The sequence below is a fragment of the Eleutherodactylus coqui genome, chromosome 2 (genome assembly GCF_035609145.1).
Source record: "Eleutherodactylus coqui strain aEleCoq1 chromosome 2, aEleCoq1.hap1, whole genome shotgun sequence".
Taxonomy (NCBI): Eukaryota; Metazoa; Chordata; class Amphibia; order Anura; family Eleutherodactylidae; genus Eleutherodactylus; species Eleutherodactylus coqui.
The window spans coordinates 295,764,422-295,787,251 of NC_089838.1; the positions used below are offsets into that span (position 1 = coordinate 295,764,422).

At 46.0% G+C, this 22,830-nt stretch overlaps 1 protein-coding gene across 2 annotated transcripts; it reads right to left on the reverse strand.

Annotated features, from left to right (window-relative positions):
- Positions 1-521: 521 nt before the first annotated feature.
- Positions 522-22,561, reverse strand: BAG4 (BAG cochaperone 4). 2 transcript variants are annotated; one of them, XM_066593359.1, is made up of 5 exons: positions 22,338-22,561; positions 14,409-14,501; positions 12,532-12,783; positions 8,659-8,814; positions 522-4,989 (listed from the first exon to the last, which is right to left on the reverse strand). In XM_066593359.1, exons 1-5 carry the CDS (start codon positions 22,509-22,511, stop codon positions 4,516-4,518), a joined length of 1,149 nt encoding a protein of 382 aa, XP_066449456.1. In that variant the 5' UTR covers positions 22,512-22,561; the 3' UTR covers positions 522-4,515. The 2 variants fall into 2 exon arrangements, with proteins under 2 accessions (XP_066449456.1, XP_066449455.1); XM_066593358.1 differs by having other exon boundaries at positions 8,659-8,817.
- Between the last annotated feature and the right edge of the window lie 269 nt (positions 22,562-22,830).

The following is a 22,830-nucleotide window of genomic DNA, read 5'->3' on the forward strand; positions in this document are numbered from 1 at the left end:
GGTCAATACTAACAAATATGGCTAGCTTTTTGCTCCAATGTATTCCCTGACTTAAACAGCGTCCATTTATATGGCGAAAACTAAGGGCCCTTCAACTCAGGGCGACCGGTCGGGAGCAGATGCTCCACAAGTCACCCCTGTGCTTTTACAGGAACTATCATCGCTGAGTGAATGGAGTCGGAGCAGGCTGGAGATCGTTAAGTACCACCAGCATCCATTCACAATAAACAGGCAGTCGTTCATAAGTGAACAACTGCCTGTTCACACGGGCCGATTCGTCATTCACTTTTCTGCATGCAAAGACTGAACGATGAATGAGAAGCAAACAAATTCTCACTCGTTCAGTTGGAGCAAACATTTACACTGAACGATTTAATCGGCCCATGGAAAAGGGCCCCAAGTGCTCAAAAGTGTGAGCTCAAACACTAAAAACCCCGAAAACAATAGTGAACACGTTCTTAAAATACCAGCAGTTCTGCAATGGTTCCATGTTGCTTCCATACAAATCATAGAGAATGAGCTCTCATGGTATTTCCATATGGCTTTATTTAGGAAACTCAACAAGTGCCTTCATTATATATATATGTAAATGTACATAGCAATCAGTTTTCCTCAGTGCAAATATTAAAACTTCCACTCATCCCCAAGACAGCGGGATGTGATTTCAAGTCCTTCCTGTTGCCATGGCGATTTAAAGGATATTTTCCCTATATATACGGGATATGAAGCAGAAATTATGTTCATTTTTCAAATTTTTTTTCCACTCACGAATCCATCAACTGGGCGCAGTCCTTTTCCTGAGATAATAGAAACCAGTTATTTAAATTGGTAATATCCTGGCAGGATAATCGGAACCCTCCTGTGATAAAAGTTTACGATTGTCTTAATTATTCCCAGAGTTTAGACAATTTTAATAAGAGGTATAAACACTGGTCTTGAAAAATACATTATGTGGTAGAGTTACAAACTTGGCTGAAGATTATGTATTCTGCATTTAAAGGGCAAGTCCATTTACATGGAAGTCGCTCGTTAGTGCAAAATATTTTCAGAAACAACTCTTATCCCCATCCATGTGCATTACGGTGAAGGAAAGGTCAGGTCCCCGTTGGGGACTAGAGGAGATCAAGCTTGAAAATTAGAAATGGAAATATATAAACATTGTTTATTAGTTATATCCTTGGATGCATTACTTCCTACTGCAGTTTCACAACTTGTAATGCTTCGTTTTCATGTGTGAGTGTACATACTAATGGTGCCAAACAACAAAAAAAAACATGAACGGCTGGAGCGGCGTGATATAGGAGCCACTAGCTGCAATGTGGAGACCATACAGTAACAGAACATACGACTGTCATGTGGTAGTAAATGCCTGTGGCAAGGCAACCCAAACGATGGCATCACAAGAAGAGCTAGAAAGAAGGAAGAAAGTCAGACTAACCAGGCATACATGGCTGTTCTATTATATATAAGGGAGGTGGCCATATCGATTACATGGTGGGTCCAGATGGTGCTAGAACACCATATGTACGGCATAATGATGATATTTAGTATTCTAGGGTCATCTGTTATATAGGAGGCATCACGGGAAAAAGTAGGGCTTATTATACGAGTTGTGCCATTTTTTGAAAGTAACCACCTATCCATAGGATAGGGAAAAACTTTCAGGTTAGTGGGGTTAGAACTGCCAAGAGCCCCTCCAATCCCATGAAAGGGGCTCCAGCACATACTGAAGTGAGGGCAGTGGCAATCACACACTAGCACTGCCGCTCCATTCACTTCAACGGGACCACTGGAGATAGCAAAGCGCTCGAACCAACATCCTAGCGGTTTGCAGATAGCACTGGGTGGAGTCAGGAGTTTACAGTTGGCTGTAACCTCCCATTAGTGGTGACTGCAGGCAACCAGAATTATAGCGCAAGAAGAGGATTTGGATCTCTGTATCAGAAAAGGAAAGCACTGGCTTTTATAAGAGTATATAAAGAAATCAGCACAGACTATTGGATCTAAATCACGGACATCCACATGAGAGTCCAATAATGTTCACTGCCGAAGCTCAGGAAGTTCTAGTATATCTATTGGATTGTGGTTTGTTGGGTTTTCATTAGACTGATTAAGTCATTAACGGGTTGTGACAAGTTAAAAAAAGTTATGCCCTAGCTACGGGATAACTTTATCATTGGTGGGGGTCCTATCACTGGTACACCCTCCGATCCTGAGAACTGGGGTCCAGTGAATGGAGTGAAGCTCGTACAGTTGCGCTGCCACTCAGTTCTCTTCAATGACAATGCCAGAGATTACCGAGCTCAAGCGTTTTGGCAATCTCAAGCGCAGTCATTGAAGTGAATGAAACTGCGATGAATCTGCGCGACCGCCACCCCATTTACTCATGGCCTGACCGAACCCGCGTTCTTGGGATCAGTGGGGATCCTAAGGGTTGGACCCCTACCGATCAAAAAGTTATTCCCCATCCTGTGCATAACTTTATAACTTGGCACTAGTCCCTTTAACTAAGGACTTAATAGGATTACAGTGAAGAGTATCTCCGCTATCACAGCACACTTCTTAATAACAAGTCTATCATTACTCCAAAACTAATCCTTGCAGAGCAGTTGTCTTTTAAGCAGTAACATGAAGCATAACTTATAAGTTATTTTGTAATCAACCAGATGCAAGTAACTGGTGTTAAAGGGAGTCTGTCAGCAGTTTTGCCGATGGTCCATGCAGGGGAGAGGAGCAGGGCTGAGGGAACCTTTATATTGCATTGACAAATCTGCAGACAGACTCACTTTTAAAGGGCTCTTCCACCTCAATTCACTTTTAGAAATATCTGACTAGTACAGCAGCCTGAATGCTGGTCCCTAAAGGAAAGGTGAGGCGATCAAGCAAGCACTACTATTCCATTCATTTGAGAATCTCAAGGACCCCTGTTCTCCCGATTGGTGGGGTCCCATTCAGACACATATTCCCTCTCCTCAGTATACGGAAGAGTCTCATGGGTGGGGTCAGGGGTGTTTGACTGCTCTGTCCTCCAAGGACCAGGATAACAATGGCTCTCCTGTCCCCATTGTATGCATCGAGTAGCGGCTGAGGTGCCAAAAAAACCCAAAAACCTAATTTATCAAAACGGTCTAACAGTAAGACTCTCCTTCTTGCCCATAGCGACCAATCAAAGCTCAGCTTTCTTGTCTTAAACCGTTTTGGAAAAATGAAAGCTGAGTTGTAATTGGTTGCCATGGACAACAATGACAGTCTTACTGTTAGACAGTTTTGATAAACGCAATGCGTGTCAATCTGGCCCTACACAGTCCTTAAATTGGGTTGTCAGGTAGCACCTACAGAGCAACCAATTGTCTCTGGATTACCCAGGTCTTAGATCTCCATCTCTTACGGCTATAGTAACAGTATTTTTGTAAAAATGAGTTCCCATGGACAAGCTCATTTAGGCAGCGCATATAAATACAGTAAGAAATATCTTGACATCTTTGAAAATATACAGTTGTGGTCGTCGTGTTTTTGTGCAAAACAACTTTTGTTTTAGGTTCTGGAGGCATCAAACCATCTACACTTTCAAAAGTGTGAGGCTTCAGACGGCCGATTTTTGTAGGAGATGGACGGTGGACCATAGACACAAGAAGGTCCCACCAGAAATCGCTCCATCTGCCAGTAAATATCTCGTGTCTATCACCAGTCTTAGTTCTACTAGAAATACATTCCTGCAACTGAAAGCGCAGAAAGCTTTTTCTTGGCATCCCTTTAGGTTCCTAGTATGTCCCGTTTTTCTCGAAATAGTCCTTTTTCCACTCATCGTAAGCTGGACAGCACAACACATGAAGAACGCACAGAAGTCAAGATTATTTTGTTCCAATGATTTCACTTCACTCATACTAAACCAAAAAAAAATAATAAGTATGGGCAAGATGTTATGGCCGAAGCAAAGTCCAGGTCACAGGGCTGTTCCGGTTATTATTTTAAAGAACGTTACAAGAACCATGAACGTGAATATGGTAACGGTCTGTAGTCCGCACCGCTACCAGTACGCATCCTGAAATGGTTTCCAATAAGTAAAACCTGTTTATTCACAAATGGCTTGATTTACTAAAAAATAAACTTAGGTTTCACCAAAAACTCCCGTTGTTTCGTGTAAAACTTTTTTGTTTGTCTAAATCAAAAAGTTTGGGGAAATAATCTCATCTCTGTACATTCCTCAAAGTGATTCAAAAATAGCGGTCTCTGTACATCTGTTAACCAGGTTCATCAAGTGGCAAAAGTATACCTCAAAATCCCCTATCCCAAAACAAACAAAAAAAAACAAAAACCCCAAAGATGCCCTTTTCCCTTATTTCTCAAAAATCCACATCGCTCTTCTGGAGACTTATCTCCTTCCGTTGATCAGATCTTCACTTCTTCTAATCTTCAACGAACATCATGGGCCACATATGTTCTTCAAGAACTCTTAAGATTCCATTTAATGACTGATGCCATAGCTGGTTTCTCTGAAGAGGTTCCACCACATCATCACAGCCCCTTCCTCTCAAGCCTCTCCAAAATGGACTGCAGTTTTCTCACAGCCTCCTTCCGTGCGTGCCGAATACCTTCCTGGCCGCCAGTCTCTACCGAATCTAGCTCTAGTAATTCCTTGGTCAACAGCTCTTCTAAACAACGATAACTCATGTCAGTCTTTCTCCCTACAAACTCATCCACTTCGCTTTCGAGATCTACTACCCTTTCCAAGACCTCCTTGATCTTTAATATTCCTGGATGTGTGGCGCTTGAAGCGTCGGCTGGGTTGTTGTTGGCTTCTTTGGGCCGAGGAGCAAGTTCTGGATTTGAAGGCTCCTTCCTGTTATACATCTGTGGAGAGGCGCTGTAATGAGGGTTGGGTGGAGGAAGGTTCGGCTTAAGTTCGGGGGGTGGACACGATTGTGGGACATCTGAAGGGTAGCCTGGGAATGGTCTCTGGTGGTTGTAGCCAGGATTTTGAGGGGTTTCCTGAAATGAGAATTAAGAGACACAATTTTACATTACAAACTTGCTTCTAAGGATGCTTAACCCCTTCCCGCTCCATGACGTACCGGTACGTCATGGGAGCCTGGTACTTTGCGCAAAATGACGTACCGGTACGTCATCGGGATAGCGCGAGATCATGACTGACCTCGCGCTATCCTGCAGCGGGAGCCGGCTGTCAGTGATAGCCGGCGTCCCGCTGCAACAGCGGGGGGGGCATCGGAGATGCGCCCCCCGCTGTTAACCCCTTCCCTGCCGCGATCTAAGCAGATCGCGGCAGGGAAAGAGTTCACAGAGGGATCGCACTCCCTCTGTCTCCGGCCGGCACTCGCGAGAGCCCGGCCTGTCATCATGGCAACAGGACGCCATACACCGGCGTCCTGTATTGCCTGTGCCTATAATCGCTGTACAAGCGATAAGGCATGGGAGCGCAGTAGCTCTGCCATGCCTTATGACAGCGATCATAGGCACAGTGCTGCAAGTCCCTCAGAGGGACTCGAAGTGTAAAAAAAAGAAAAGCAAAATGTAAAAAAAAGAAAAATGTAAAAAAAATGTAAAAAAAAACACCCTTTTTTTATGCTTTCTAATATTAGCAATGAAAAAAAAGGTAAAAAGAAAAATTAAAACTCCACATATTTGATATTGACGCGGCCGTAACGACGTGTACAAAAAGTTGAACACTTTTTATTTTGTACAACAAGAAGCGTAAAAAAAAACGCTAAAAAACAGAGGCAAAATGCTAATTAGCATTTTGCCTCACAAAAATTGCAATAAAAGTGATCAAAAAAGACGTACATTCCCCAAAATGGTACCAATAAAAACTACAGCTCGTCTCGCAAAAAATAAGCCCTTATAGAGCTCCGTACATAGAAAAGTAAAAAAAAGAGAAAAAAAAAAGATTTAAAAAAAAAAGATTTAAAAAAAAAAAAAAAAAAAAGGCTTTTTATTGCAAAAAAGTGTAAAAACCTAAAAAAAAAATATAACAATTTTGGTATCGTTGTAACCGTACCGACCCGCAGAAAAAATTTTGTGTGTCATGTATGCTGCATGATTAACGCTGTAAAAAATAAAAAAAATCTATGTCAAAATTGATGCGTTTTCTCTCCCTGCTATCATAAAAAAATAATAAAAGTTTAATGATATAGTCTATGTACCCAAAAGTGGCACCGATAAAAACTACAGCTCGCCACGCAAAAAACAAGCCCTCACACGGCCACGTCGATGAAAAAATAAAAAAGTTATGGCTTTTGAAAAATGGAGATGGAAAAATACCAAAAATCGCTTGGTCCTCAACGCCAAAATAGGCCATGTCATTAAGGGGTTAAAGGGCTTGTCCAGTTACCAGACAACATTTCTTCTTTGGTTCCTTGTAATTCAGCACTGCAAACCCGCCGTCCTTCCGCTGTTTGCTGTGGAGGATGATGTCACCTGACTGAACACCTGGCATCATAGCACCCAGGATGTGAGCTAATGAGCAGTCAGATGACAATCGGTGACATTATCCTCCACAACAAACGCCAGGTGAGTGCCGGGGCTGCAGCGCTGGATCACAGGGGCTTAGGGCAGGTAAGTACAGCTCCTTATGTTACGTTAGCGCAGCTGGACCCAAAGAGGAAATGGTAACAGGACAGCCCCTTTAAAAAGTTATTCCATCAAGATCATGTATCATCTGTCCACAGATAATGCTGGGGGTCCGACTGATGCGACACCCAAAAATCACGACAACATTGGTTCCCAAGTCCCCTTAGCGAAAAAAGCAGCAGTATGTATGCATGACCATTGCTCCATTCACATCTATGGGACTGACGGAGATAGCCAAGCTCAGCACTTAGCTATCTGCAAAACCAGTGAATGGAACAGTGGTAACATACACTGCTGCCCATGTCTCTAGGACATTTAGGGTGCACCGTTCTCGATGTCCCAACAATCAGGCTCCTGGCTCAGACTCATACATTTATCCCCTAAACCTCCAACTATGGCATTAAAGGGGTTAACCAGGCACACAAAAAAAGTTTGAGAACCCGTTTACTGTGGTGAAAAAACAAAAAAGGGATACTCACATAGCCAATCCAATGGTACTTGGTACCCCTGCTGATCTCTACTTACTGATGCACAGATGACCCCAAACAGCGGCTCACCCTTGCCAGTGATTAACTGCAGCGGTCTCGTGTGCGACTAATGAAATCACCACTATAGCAAGAAGTACGGAGCAGCCTGGGAGCCGCTGTCATTGATGTAGGAACCACAGGGAACTGGGTGAGGGGAGTATGACTTTTGTTTTTTGGGCGTGGTAAACAGGTTGCCAAACTTTTTTTTTTAACCTTCATGGTCTATTAACCCCTTAAGGACACAGTGTATTTTGACCAATTTTTTCAAAAGCCATAACTTTTGTATTTTTCCATCGACATCGCCGTATGAGGGCTTGTTTTTTTGCGTGGCAAACTGTACTTTTTATTGGTACCATTTATAGGTACTTATAATGTATTTTAAAACCTTTCATTCATTTTTTTTGGAAGGGCAAGGAGAAAAAAAAACCAAAAAACAAATCTGCCATTTAAAAAAAAAAAGAGTTACGGTAATCACGCAGCATAAATGACACAATACATTTGTTTCTGCAGGTCGGTACAATTACAACAATAACACATTATTTTTTTTATGTTTTTCCACTTTTGCGCAATAAAACCCTTTTTTTTTTACATTGCTGCATTCAAAGTCCCATAACGTTTTTATTTTCCATCCACGAAGCTCTGTGAGGGTTTTTGCACGTTGGGTACCATTTTAGGGTACACACGGCTTTTTTCTAATCACTCTTATTGTGTTTCTTTTAGGAGGAAAAATGAACAAAACAAGCATTTTTCACATGGTTTTTGCCGTGCAGGACAAATAGTGCATTCAATTTATTGTACGGGTCTTTACGGATACGAAGATACCAAATATGTGGTGTTTTTACATTTTTTTTTCCCTTTTCTTAATACGAAAAGGGGAAAGTGCGCAAAAAGTTTTTTTTGTTTTTACACTTTATTTTTTATGTCCCTATAGGGGACTTGAACCAGCAAAGCTCTGATCGTTATAATAATGCATTCCAGTATTGCAGTGCATTCTCTCTCACAATAGAGATCACAGGCCATGATGGGCCTTGACACCAGTGTCTGGCATCCGGTTATCATGACAAGCCATTGGCCCTCCATAATTACATAGTGGAGGACGGATGATATCAGAGAGGGAAGGCACCCCCTCTGTGAACCCTTTACATGCCACAATCTACATTGACTGCAGCATGTCCAGGTTAACAGTGGGAATTAGTGTTCTCATGGATCCCCGTTGTTGCAGCGGGAGGCCAGCTGTGACTTACTACCGCTGTGAGATGGTGTAGGCTCACTTCTGAGTCCATGCCATCCGCAGGACGCAAGTTTATGCACTGTTGCATTAACTACGAACTTGCCAGGACGTAAAGTTATGTCCTGTGGCATTAAGGGGTTAAAAGAAACCAATAGTTGCCTTGCAGTACAGGACTGGCATGATGGCTCAACAGATCACACTGCTGCCTTGCCACAATGGCACCATGGTTCCATACCCAACCACGCTAATGTCTACATGCATTTATGGTAATCGTCTAACATTAGAGAAAACAACGGGGTAAACAATAAATCCTACCTTTACGTCATACACTGGCGACTGGACATCTCCTCCTGGCCAAGGGGGTCTGCCTCCGGTCATATAATGAGGGTCATTCGGGTTGGGCGGTGGTGCAGAGTGCCATTGGTAGTGGTTTGGATTCCCATACACATTCCAGCTCTCCTCTCTAGGACCCTGCTGGGACACACATACAGTACACAATAAGGGATGGAAATCACAGTGCTAGTAAATGGTGCCACATTACACATCATAGCTGCTGGCTACACCATGGCACCTGGAAATAAATCATTTGACATGTTGGGTATTAAAATACACAGATGGGGTGCGTTGGCCCCAGCAAGCCACACTGTCCGCCCTAGTGTACAGAGAGGGGTCCCCAGTGGGAAACACCCCTCTAAGGGCATATTCCCACTGCCCCAACAAACAGCACACAGACCCATCACAGTCAACGGGGATAATCAGATATAGTTTTTTGTTTAAACATGGAACAACGATGGTCCGTGTAAAACAAGAACAAAAAATTGCAGCAGGTCCTATACTGGACCAATGCCTCAGGCAACAGTCCAACCGGAGCACACTGCGGGCAGCTGGGATGGCATGGGCCCACCCACCGGACTGTTCGGGATTGATAGAATTACAGCACGGGAAATAGTAAAACTTAATTTTAAAAGTAGGATGCCATTAAAGGGAAGCTGTCCCCTCCCACATGCAGCATAGACCAAGTGATGGTGCTTATAGGACAGGGAGTGCAGAGTCCAGGGGTGTCATTTTTACACTTATTGGGGTCACCCAAAGAAGTCATCGCTCCGTCTATCAGTATTACTCTCTTCCTTCAGTCCATGCCTGCACAGAGCTGTAGAGAGTGTGTGCCTGGACTAAATGAGACTTCCACCCGTAACTATGTGGGTATGGGGAGTCGGTAAGTGTAAAGGTTACACCCTCGCACTGAGCGGGACCTGCCCTTAAAGCACCAGAACTTAGTTTATGATGCTTACAGGAGAGGACGGGTTCCGTTTTTAGTGCTGTAAGACCACCACTATTGGAAGGCTCTCTAATCTTTGTTCTCTAGTTGCCACCGGTTTTATAACTCCGAACTGGTGACAGGTCCCCCTCAGAGCGAGGCGATTAATGAAATTAATTAGATTCATTTACAGTTTTGGCAAAGTATGGTTCTGACTTTTGTCAAAATCATGAAATCTGTATTAGCTCTGCCTCTGTGGACAAACAGGAGAAACATCAGGGAACAGACCCGAGCATACAAGCGTAGTGCTGATTGGCTGAGGTTCGGCCAATCAGCACTATGCTTGGTTCCTACTCCTAAAAACAAATACATTCTAGCATTTACAGTGCTGCTACCTGGGCCCGGCTGTCATTGGTGAATGTATGATGCGGGTTTAAAGCTCCTGCAATCCAGGTGAAGCAGGTCATGCTCGGATGAAATAAGAAAAAAATGACGTTGTTAATGTCCCCCAGAGGCCTTACATGACGTCGGGGAGGACAAATAGGTTGAGGCTGGTTTCACATCTGCAGGCCGAGGTTCCGTCGCAGATCCAGCTACAAGTACCGGAAGAAAAAGTCCTGCATGCAGCTCTTTTTCTTCTGCCCCAAAACCAGGCAGTTGGACGGACCCCACTATAGTCAAAGGGGTCCGCCGGACGTTGTTTGGTTTTGTCCAAAGATCGGCCGCATTGATTTCCCATTCCTGTTCCTCGAACGGAGCAGGAAAGTGGAATACCCAGCACAAGTGTGAAAGCACCCTAATATATGCAAAATTAAGTAAAAAAAAATATGATTATATATATTTTACACACACAAAAAACAAAAACACTGACCGCACCAATGCAAACTGTCGCCATAGCGGCCCTGTAATCAGAGACTATACGAATTATATATCCAAACGTCCGAAACTAAAAAGGTGGAGCTCGTTGCTGTACTTTATTTTAGCGTAAATGTACTAATTTTAAGACTAAAGACCTATAAATAAAAACACTTTATTTAAACTGTTTAGACACATTAGCTTCTAAAAAAAAATAAAAAAATAAAAAAAAAATAAATTCGTTGTCGCGAAATAAAATTAAAAATTGCGACCCTTACCTGGCAACCACTACTAAGCGCTGCGGCCATTAGCCAGGTGATGAGTAAGTGGGCGCATTACCCGACTGGCAGCTGCAGCGCTCGCTTAGTAGCGGTTGCTGGGTGAGGGCGAATTTGTGTGCTGCAGCGAGGAGCTGCCAATCGGGAAGGGTTTTGACTGCATTTCCGCTTAGTGTGAAATACCCTAGAGGTGTATTGTGATAAGACAGCCTTACTACACTTGTAGGTTATTAATCATCAGAGCCGATTATTTCATCGTGTATCACCGCCGTCCCTCTCCCAGCCTGGAGGTAAGTGCGTGCCATTATCTATTTTAGGAGTGCACTCAGGGAGAGAAAGTAATTAGAGAACTAATTAGGAATCATTCTCCGATTCTATAAAACACTGATCTGCTCGGCAGTGACATTCATTCATATCTCCGTAATGAGGGAATTAGCCCCGACTGAGATATCCCAACTGCACGTGCCCCGAATACAGAGAGGTGGTTTATGCTGCTCCTCATATTATCACACTGATATTTAATGTCACGGGAACATGAGTTATGTGTTCATTATATGGAGCTGGTATACAATATATGTCAAGATATGCCATTCCCTGGCACAAACAAAAAAATCATAGTGCTCTCCTTAGTGCAGAAGTGCCTTCATTGCTTATCCAGGCATAGCCCTATACATTTGAATGGGCTGAGCTGCGATTCCAGCCACAGCCACACCGGTATGTATGGCGCTGTAACTTTACAGTATTCTTCTGGTCGGTGGGTGTCCTGAGAATAGGCCAACAATTGAAAGTCCCAAACAACCCTTTTAAAAGGGGTTCTCCCATTTCTAGCAGTTTTCATTGCACAGTGGCTCAGGTTTTAATCGGATTCAGCCTGCATTACCAATCTGGGCCATTATGCAATGTACAGAGCTGTCTGCAAAACAGCTAGAACTGGAAGAACTCCTTTAACATTAAAAATAGAAGACATCTGTACATAGTTCTGGTTCGTGATCTTATAATACCGTGTTTCCCCACGAAAATAAGACCCTATCATATATTCATTTTTGCCCCCAAAAAGGCACTAGGTCTTATTTTTTGGGGATGTGTTATTATACTTAACCAGCTGCTCAGTCCAGGTCCCTCCCGCTGCTCTCCAGAGCTCTGGCGTGGTTCCTGCAGTCCTTGGCCGCCCACGGAAAATCACTTGTTGGTTTCAGGATTAATAAATCCCGCGTCCACGAAGCGATGGCTCAGATTAGTTCTTCAAGCGCTGATCAGCCAATCAATGCAGCACTTGATGAACCACTGTGATGGCTATTATTGGTTCATCAAGCGCTGCATTGATTAGTTTTTAGAGCGCTGCTCAGCCAATCAATGCAGCGCTCAATGAACCAATCACAGCCATCGCAGTGGTTCATCAAGTGCTGCATTGATTGGCTAATCAGCGCTCGAGGGAAGCAATCAGAGCCATCGCTTCCTGGAGGCGGAATTTTTGAATCCTGTAACCAGGAAATGATTTTGTATGGGGGGCCGAGGACTGCAAGAACTGCGACACAGCTCCGGAGAGCAGCGAGAGGGAGCTGGACCGACCCTGCTAGGTAATGTTTTGTTTTTATGCAGTGTAACTAGGACTTATTTTCAGGGTAAGGCTTATATTTCAAGCCATCCTGAAATATCAGGTTAGGTCTTATTTTCGGGGGAAACATGGTATTGGTCATTTCTGAGTTTATACAGGAAATACGGCCATATTGGTTTTAGATCTGTCGCTAAACTGGTATGAAAAAAGTATAAACATCATAAAGTGTAGCTAATACTCACCGGCGCGGGGTACTGAGGAAAGGGGGGACGCTGCTGAGGAATGTTGTGACAACCTTGCTGGGGGTACCCCCAATGAGTGGGTCCTGGTGGAGCCGCTTGCTGCATGGCTGATTTGTAGGGATCAACGGGATAAGCAGGCTGTGATGGAGGTGGGTAGTACGGGTTGGCTGGGTGGAGGCCAGGATAAGGTGGGTTCATTGTAGACTGGTTATACGGTTGTCCATAGGAACCGTTGCTGTAATGCTCCATGCCCTGCCAGATAAAACGCCAGACATTCGCCGTATACATAAGACAGGACATAAATGGCGGCTTCATATATAACCGGTTCAAAGCAAGCACATACATCAGTGACAAAAACTAGGACGGAGCCTTAGAGTAATACATCATACATGGCGGTCCACGGAAAAGTAGTCCGGCACCACACTCTTATGAAAGTGGTTTAAAACATAACCTGTCTTTGTTGCCCATAGCAACCAATCACAGCGCAGCTTTCATTTTACCTCAGCAGTATAAGAAATAGCAACCAATCACAGCGCAGCTTTCATTTTACCTCAACAGTATAAGAAATAACAACCAATCACAGCGCAGCTTTCATTTTACCTCAACAGTATAAGAAATAACAACCAATCACAGCGCAGCTTTCATTTTACCTCAGCTGTATAAGAAATTAAAGCTGCGCTATGATTGGTTGCTATTTCTTATACTGCTGAGGTAAAATTAAAGCTGCACTGTGATTGGTTGCTATTTCTTATACTGCTGAGGTAAAATGAAAGCTGCGCTGTGATTGGTTGCTAGGGACAACAAAGACACTTCTGACAGTTTTGATAAGAGTGCTAGGACTAGCCGGGGGCCAGGATTTCACTGCCAACTGCGCGGGGTTTTCTCATACAGCGGAGTGGATACAGAATAGCGTGATCGAGGGACCCCTTTCCCCAGAGCAACATGACTGCAGAGTGCCGATGGGTTGCCATGGCAGCTTGTGGCCTAGTGAAGGCTCACAGGCCTGCCATGGATTCCAAGCTGCTAAGCCCAGCCTATTAAGCTAATGTTAATTGGCTAATATTGACAGTACAATATAGTAAAAAACAGAAGCAATGTGTTATATTTAAGTCCAGCAATAGAAAAAGAGGGCAAAAATAATTTAAAAAAGTAAATATTAAAAAGTAAAAACCTTTTCCTTTTTTGAATTAAAAAAAAATAAATAAACAATCAAAAAAAATACATTGGTATCCAAATTCCTGAAAAGTGAGAAATACAGGAATTACCAGGCAAAGGTCGGCACCGCACTCTTTATGAAAGCCGTCTAAAAGAAAATCTGTCTTTGTTGCCCCTAGCAACCAATCACAGCGCCGCTTTTATTTCTTATACTGCTGAGGTAAAATGAAAGCTGCGCTGTGATTGGTTGCCATGGGCAGCAAAGACTTTCTGTTAGGCTGCCTTAACAAGAGTGTGGCGCCAGGCTAATTTTTCGCAGCCCACCCTTTATTAAAATATCGCATTATTTCTCTGCAAAGGTGAACGCGGTCACAAAAATAGCGCACAATGCCAGAATCGTGTTCTTGTGGTCACCCAGTTCCCCTAAAAAATATGTGAATATAAACTCATCGCAAAGTCATACGTACTCAGAAATGGTACCAATAGAAATTAGCGTGCGCCCGCAAAAAACGCATCACACAATAGGCGCACGTTCGTGCTTTGCAATTTTTGGCCGATGCTTTTTAACATTAGAAAGTCCTATTGACGTTCGCTTTAAAAAAACGCAGCGATATCGCGATGGCGAGTGTGAAGGCGCCCTTACTGCTGAGGGGTAAAGCTCCTCCTTGTGGGTGAAAGGAGGCAAACGGGAGATGGAACGATGGCTGCCACATGCTACATACCTGACTGCCGACTGTATACGTGGGGGGATATGGAGGACGAGGTTGCCCGGCACAGGACCAGCCGCTGGGATCGTATCCAGGGTATGGAGAGTTCTAGAACAGATCAGAGCAGGCAAAATACATGTTTGTGATAGTAACCAAATAAACCCACCCTGACCCCAAATATAAAAGGTCATCCCAGGGTCGTACAGCCATTTGTTTTATAAGAGTGACACACAATCTGATTGGCCAGGGTTGTAGGAGTTGAATTTTCCTGCAGCACTACCGCAGGGGAAAGGAGGCATTACACAGTCCAGGTCCTCCAGGACGAAAGACACTTCTTGTAGTCACTCTACTCTCATCAACATATGAGGATCTGGAACAGAGGACCCCCCCCCCCTCTATTAACGCCCTAACTGGATGTATGGGATGAATCTTAGGGAAGACAAGGGGGCGCTAAATGGTGCAGTCCAAGATAATCCAGGAGAGCCAGGGTGAAACACATAGGTAGGGCTAATGAGGAGCACAACCACATAACATCATATTGGGGTTGGTAATAGAAACCCAACGGTGGAGCTGCAAGCCAACTGGTGGAAGTCCAACGGTGGCACATGTTACGTCAGGCTAAGAGAGGCTTCACATCTATGATGGGGATTCGGCTTTCTTGATCTGTTCGGCAAGCAGGAAAGGGGAATCCCTGCGGCCAAACTTTGCCAACATTCTTCAGGCGCAAAACACATTCCATATATATCCATCCACCCTAAACTGAAGGCCAGCAGTTTACGGCTATACGTGTAATTGTAAATCTCTAAGAGGGCTAAAAGCGCTGACTCCTACGCATTACTGAAGCGCTGTAAGGTGGCTCCGAGATCCGATGAGGATTCGGGATTGACTTTGGATTGCCAATGAATCAATGACTAGATTATCTCCGGCCCGGCCTGCCATCCTGAGAGCTCCGGCACACTTGCGTTTTTACCACGTGATTTTGCAGCGTTTTAAACACGAAAGTCAGTAGGACTTTCTAATGTTAAAAACACATTGCGATGTTCGCGCCATGTGATGCGTTTTTAACATTAAAAAGTCCTATTGACTTTTGGGTAAAATAAAAAAAAAAAAAAGCAAAATTGTGTGGAAAAAAAACGTATGAGAAAAAAAACACAGCTATGCAGGAGCTCTAAGGGGAAGTTCACTCATTGCAGAAATGCTGCAGATTTTTCGCAGTGGCATTAACTGCGGAAAATGGGCAGCATTTCACCGTACGGGCGGCGAGGGTGAGCGGTCAGGAAATATCCACATCCTGCATTGCGCATATTACATTTGTAGCATGACAATTTACACTGCTGATTTTCACCACATAGTAAAAAAACTTCCCCAAAATCTGCTGTAGACATTCAACTACGTGAACGTACCGTAAGTGTGTCCAACTGCCTATACACACTGTGGCTGATCTGCTCTAACCGCATGCAGATCACCTGGACTGACAACTTCTAGGAACCCCATAAGCTATATGGGAGCCAAGACACTGAATTTGGTGATAGGAGGCTTATACTTACCTTCCCACTGTGCCCTGTCCAACCTGCTGCTGAAAGCACCCGGCGGACCGCAGAGGTGCACACACAGAAGTAGTCCTCTCTTTGTATGTGTCCAGGTCATCCATGGGATACATTTACAGGCAGCTTTGAAAGCATATAGTGGAGGAGCGGTAAGTACAAGCCTCATATTGTCGGATCCAGCTCATAGGTTTAGTAAATGGGTCTCATAGTAACCGACAGTCCCTTTAAGGCTATGTCACACGTTGTGGAAATGCTGCAGATGTGTTGCGGTATTTTCACAGCATTTCTGCAATGTATGAAAGCAACCTTGTCCAGGATTACACTACTGATGACCTACACTCAGAACAGATCATGGAAAGTTGATCAGTGGGGTCTAACGATCAGGAGCCATGCCGATCAGCTGACTAAAGTGACAGTTGTGCTTGGGTGATCGCTGTTGTCACTTCAGGGCATACCAGGCACAGTGCCGTACATTGTATAGAGGTTGTGTCTGCCATTGCAGCTCAGTCCAATTCACCTGAACAGGTCGGAGATGTTAGAGGTCACCTGCATCTTGTACGGCCCCTTAGTGCAGACAAGTCACACCACAACTAGTAGTACAAGACAAAAGCCATTCACATTCCCCATGTACTGCTAGTAATGTAACGCCTGGCAGTACTAGTAGCCACGGGCTACCATAGAACTACTAGTCCAACCCAGCACAAGACGCCGCACACATCCTTACCTCTGGAGAGCATCAGGAGGAAGCGTCTGCCGACTTCCTCCAAGTGTTCTACATTGAGTCACAAGGACGGTGAGCAGGCCCAGACAGCTGCACGAGGCGTGCCCATGCCGTCATCTATGTGATCACACCGATCTGATATTTTTAAGAGCCGGGGCACAAGACGTCTTCCAAAATAAATAAAGGAAGCGTATGTGACCTTATGTAATCAGGCATGAGGATCTAACGTGAGCGGCTGCATGACGCACAATAGGACTATTCTCCAATCTGTGGGTGGGAGGCCTAGGACGAGTCTCAGGAGGGTAGAGTGTCTCCTTGTGGAGAGCACCTAGTAGGTGTCAGGAGACGTAAATGGGATATCCAGGCAGCACCCGCCGGGATATATCGGGGTTGGAGTGGAAGCACTGCTCTGACTCCTGTGTTGCGGCCGGCGCTCGTAACTGCAAGCATAGCAGCTCACATTGAAATCAATGTGTCACCCGCCTGCAATTACAAGCACCGGCCACTACACAGGGGTCAGAGCAGTGCTTCCACTCCAACTCCGGGCTATCCCGGTGGGTGCTGCCTGGATAACACCTTTAAGACCATATATGCTCTCCAACTTGACACTTCCCGAGGCCGCTCCCCCAGACGGCAACCTACTACACCCTGATGAGGGACAAAAGCCCTCAGTCTGTTTGGACATGGTTGTCTGTCCCCTCTGTAGAAGACTGGCTTTGTCTTATATTGCCAGTCATTGTTACAAGGCTTCTTAAAAGGCCCGTTGTGGTAGGACTTATATTCTAATAGGTGGCGCTGTAGAGGCATTGCTCCACCTTCCCTTTGCATAAATCTCCCAGAGGAGCATGCATGGCCTTATAAGACTCCTCACCCCTATTAGGTGCTCTCCCTAAGGAGAAACGACACTCCTTTCGGTCTGCAGTGTATACACACCAACAACCATTACAATAAAGCCAGTAAGAGGCGAGAGGAATAAACAAGAACAATCGCAATAACGAGTGATTATTGGGAACTGTCGGCCCGGGTACACATGGCCCCCGGGGGGCGCTAAGCGAGAAGTCAGCATATGTCACTGTGTGTAAACAGGAGTCACCCGATCTCTGAGCGGCTGCCTGTTTACTGTCAATGCTTGCGGGCGGCTGGAGGAGATCTCTGGCGCGCTCTGCCCCCATTCTCAGACAGACTGTCGCTCCATAGTGAAAGGAGCGACAGTCACTGGGACGACCGTCATGCACACGTCTGAGGGGTGCAGTCACATGGGCAGGCGCAACCCGCTTTTAAAAAGATTGTGATTCTGGATGTGAGAACGATACATTGTTGCTTTATAAATAAAATCTGCATCGCCTCGCATCCAATAGTCTTCAATGGTAAAATAAAATCACACTTGCGCGCAAATCACATGGGACACGATTTTTTTTAAAATCCTGTAGGAAATAATGGGCTATTCCTTCCGAGGAATTGCCCCAAAATACGACATACGGCGGTATTTTAATCTCACAGCGTCAGCGAAAATTGGCTGATGTGAATAAACACATTGAGATGAATGCGTTATGAACACGCGGACGCTCTGTCCATACCGCCATCGCCCGGTACTCGCCCGTAAAAGTTCACACCCTTACACTGACTGTCTCATTATAACGGCACTGATCACGGGGTGGAATATTCTCGGGGTTGATGTGTTGGACGCCGAAAATAAAAAGACAAATCAGGATCTGAGTGACTTTAGCAACGGCCAAACTGTGATGCCTAGATCCCTGGGTCAGAGCACCGCCACGACTTGTGAGGAGGTCTTGTGCTGTAGTGGTCCGAGGAAGGACAGGGTTAACAGCGCCCAAGGCTCATTGATGCATGTGAAGACTAGCCGGCCCAGTCCGATCCCACCGAAGAGCAGATATATAGTACATAGATATATACTGATATATATATAGTACGGATATATAATACAGACTACTGGAGAGGTTCTTGCTGGCGATGACAGATCACAGAGGGCACCACGGTTTGTTGGATATGGGGCTAGGCCGAGAAGCACCTACAACGGGCACCTGAGCGTCAGGAATGGGCAATGGAAGAAGGCGGCCCATGCGGATGAATGACATCATGTGGACGGCGGGTCTGTGTGCGTCACTTACCTGGGGAAGAGATGGCTCCAGGATGCACTATGGGAAGAAGACAAGTTGGTGGTGGCAATATCATGGGCGTTGTTCTTTAGGTACTTGGGTCCTGGCATCATGAGGATGTGACACGTACCACCTACCTAACAGTATTCAGACAAGTACCCCCTTCATGGCAGCGGTATTTCCAATGGCAGTGCCCTCTTTCAGCAGGATAATGCCCCCGGGCACTCTGCAGACACTGCTCAGGATGGGGAACAGCAAGATCAAGGTGAAGACTTGTCCAGCAAATTCTCCAGATCTCAATCCGATCTGTGGGATCTGCTGGCAAACAAGTCCGATCCATGGAGACCTACAGAGCAACTTACAGGATCTGCTGCGGACGTCCTGCGCAGATACCCCGGGGCACCTACAGGGGTGGTCGTAGGTCACAGCTGCTCCGGTTGCATGAGGCGGACATGGACAATATTTGATGTTCTGGCTGATCCGTGTACCTACTGTCTATACCAGATCAGCATCTCAGCAGGACTACGAGGCGCTCAGTATTTGGGCGACTGGTTTATAGAGGGCGGCACGACTATTTACAATCTGAGCCTATCACATAGGAGGACACGAGACCCCGGCTGTAGGTGGGTGCGGTGCGCTTCCCCCGCGTATTAGATTTTCCACATCATACACCCATGAAGACCTCTGGATGGAAACGTCCGTTGCTAATTAGCAGTAAGCAGCATTCTCAGGATCAGCCTGTACCTACTGATAGGCGTGTCACCCTGAGAAATCGCTCACACGCATAGCAGAGCTTACGGGTCGCCTTAAAGGGGGATTCCAATCTTAAGACATTCCTGGCATATCTCATGGACAACACTTGCCAAGGGAAAGGGGCCGTCCTTCACAGAGTATCCAGACACAGCGCCATACGTACAGGTGTGGCCGAGCCTGGTACTACAGCTCATCCCTATTACCCAGGTGGACTGAGTATCAGTACCCAGTGTGGCCACAACTGATATTAAAGGGGTTGTCCATGGCTAAAACATAAGAGCTAATACTCACCTCTCTGCGACAGCTCCAGCTCTCTGCTGTGACACCTAGTCTACAAGCAGCAGCCTGTGTACGGGACGCCAGAGGCTGCTGCAGCCAATGACAGAGCTCGGTGATCAATCACTATCATTGGCTGCAGCAGCCAGTCCATTCCCGCACACACGCTGCTGCAGCCAATGACAGAGCTCAGTGATCAATCACTATCATTGGCTGCAGCAGCCTGTAGACCTTACATCACTGCGGACAGCCGGAGCAGTGGGTGGGGACATGCGGGAAGAGGGCAGTAGCAGCTCTTTATTAGGTTTTAGGCTGCTTTCACATCTGCTTCCGAGGAACAGGAATGGGGGATCCCCTGGCTGTAAGGATCCGTCTTATGACGGAATGAACAGCGCCGAATGGACCCCACTGACTATAATGGGGTCTGTTTGGTTTCCGCTCAGCTGCCTGGCGTTTTACCGATGCCGCATATGGAACTTTTCTTCCGGGATTTCGTGACAGATCTGCAACGGAACCTTTGAACGAAATGAAGAGACGGCAGGGACACAGCTGATTGTGGATTACTGGGGGTCCCAGGAGTCGGACCCCATGAATCGTAAACTACTGACCTATTCTAAGGAATGAGCGGCGATACAAAGAATCCGGCATTTATAGGAACACCACATTCTGATACAGACTGCAAATCACTAAGTGTCAGCAGCTACCCCGTGCGGACCCCACAAACACCAATCAGAGCTTTAGGCGGTGTTAGGGTCAGTTCAGGGTTTCCGTCTCTCAGGTCTGTTTTGGAGTTGAGAAACTGAAATAAAAGAGCGGATGAGTTTTTTCCCACATTGATTTCAATGGGGTTTAAAAAAAAATGGAAAGGCTTCCATTCTGGAAGGTTTTTCTGTTTTTTAAAAGGGATGGAAAAATTGTGCAGTCTGCAGTATTATATTTCCGTCCAAAAGACGGAGACCTGATGGAATGGAGGCATTTTTCTGTTCTCTTTAAACCCCCTTGAAATCAATGGGGGGGGGGGGCATAGAGAAAAAAAAAATGGAGCAGAGAAGCGGAAACCCTGAACTGACCCTAACACCGGTGCGACCGCAGCCTAACCCAGAGATCAGTGGGGGTCCCTTCATAGAGATGTACACACACCCCACAAGGCATCTCCAGCTGCCCGGAGGAGCTAAACAGCAGTGAAGACAGCCGAAGGGGCACAGCGCTCAGGAGAGTCCTGCAGCCCCCCGTACTAGCGATCAGCGGGGGTCTCAGCCGCAGCACCCCACTCATCAAAAGTCTGATAAAAGTGCAGTTTTTCTTTAAAATAATCCAAGATGGCTTCGCCGCCTCTCGGACTTCCTGATGCGCAGCGGTAGTCTAAGGAGCTGAATACTCCCGACCAGAGGACTACTTTTATCAGACCTCTCGAAAATAGACAGCCAGTCTGAAGAGGAGCTCCGTAATACCAGAGGTCCAGCGTGAAAACCATCCACAGGATCTGCCCTCCGCCATTAGCACGACCCGTATGTGTAGGGGGCACCCAAGGGGAATGCATTTCCAGGAGGAACAACAGAGGAACAGTACAACATACAGCTGGAAGAAGAAACGTTCCTGCAACAGGAGTCCTACAGGAAAACTCGCGGTGGCGGAGCTACTGTACATGTGCCATGCTGCCACCCAGGGACGGGCGCTGAGGACCAAGCTGTCTACTAGCTGTGGCACAACACCCACATGTTGGATGACGCGGAGAGCAGTGTGCAGTCACGTGCCTCGCCGCTGCCAAAAAAACATACCTGTCGGCGGGGCATGAGGAAGTGTATTTAGTCGCAGAATATAGCTATAGTGTACTGTCGCTTTAAGAGATTACATCCCGTTAACGTCCACGCGCCCTCCGATACCGCCAAACAGCGCCATTTCGTAATTGTGCACTAAAAGCAAATTTTTATTAAAAACCATGCCGCCTCCACCAGACCTTTTCACAATATCAGACATTACCACCTCTCACCCAATTAGGCTCCGCAAGTACACGATGACCAACTCGCCACGTGCCGCCAATCAAGTACACGATGACATGCCAACTCGCCACGTGCCGCCAATCCCCAATCGCTATTTGGTGATGCTGCGCACGTAATTCACACCAAGATTGGACATGGCCCCATTTTTTTTTTTGCGAGCGTATGTCTTGCGCTGTGTGTGCGGCCCAATTAAAGCCTTACGGACAACCGGTACTACATATTACGTGCGCAAAAGCTGCAGATGCAGTTAAAATACGCCCCCCTCTGAAAGACAGGCCTTAATGGAAAACCACGCGCCATTGCCTGCCCGGTTCCACGTCTGATGGAGGTCGAAATTGGTAACGCCATCAGTAACGCCTCCGGGGGGCGCTGTAAAGTAGACTTAGTAGCGGTCTCCCAAAATAGAAGCAGAAAAAGGGGGAGGGGCATCTGCTGACAACAGAACAGCCCGACTGCGTCTATACAGCCACTGGGGGGAGCTGCACATACTGGTGTCGCCACTGACAGGGGACTACAGGGCTCAGCAGTACCTGCGCTCCGCCGGCTCCTCCCATCTCTCCGCCTCCGGCCCAGTTCCTCGCAGTCTCCTGGGGGTAGTATCCGGAGCTCCAGCCGGGAGCCGCCTCCCCGTGCCGCTGCCGCGCCAGCACGTCCCCGCTCGGATAATATCCGCTACCATCCCCGGCTCTGTGCGTAGTCGACATGAAAGTAGCTGAGCATACAACCAGCCGCGCAAAACGGGACTGCTACTGCGCAAGCGCTGTACGCAGCATGGCAACCGACAATTAACCAATCATACTAGCCGAGAAGAAGCATCAACCAATTAAAATTAAGCATGCCACCTTTTCCACGCCCACTACAGTTTCAAACCACCAATCGAGAGTAAGTAGAATGATCTGTCACTTTAGCCTATTAGTTACCGCCTTCGCTTGTCCTTTATAAGTATTCTAGCCAATCAGGAGTAAAACATGCCTTTACGTCATACTCCCTATAACCAATCATGACCTACATTTATGCGCAGGC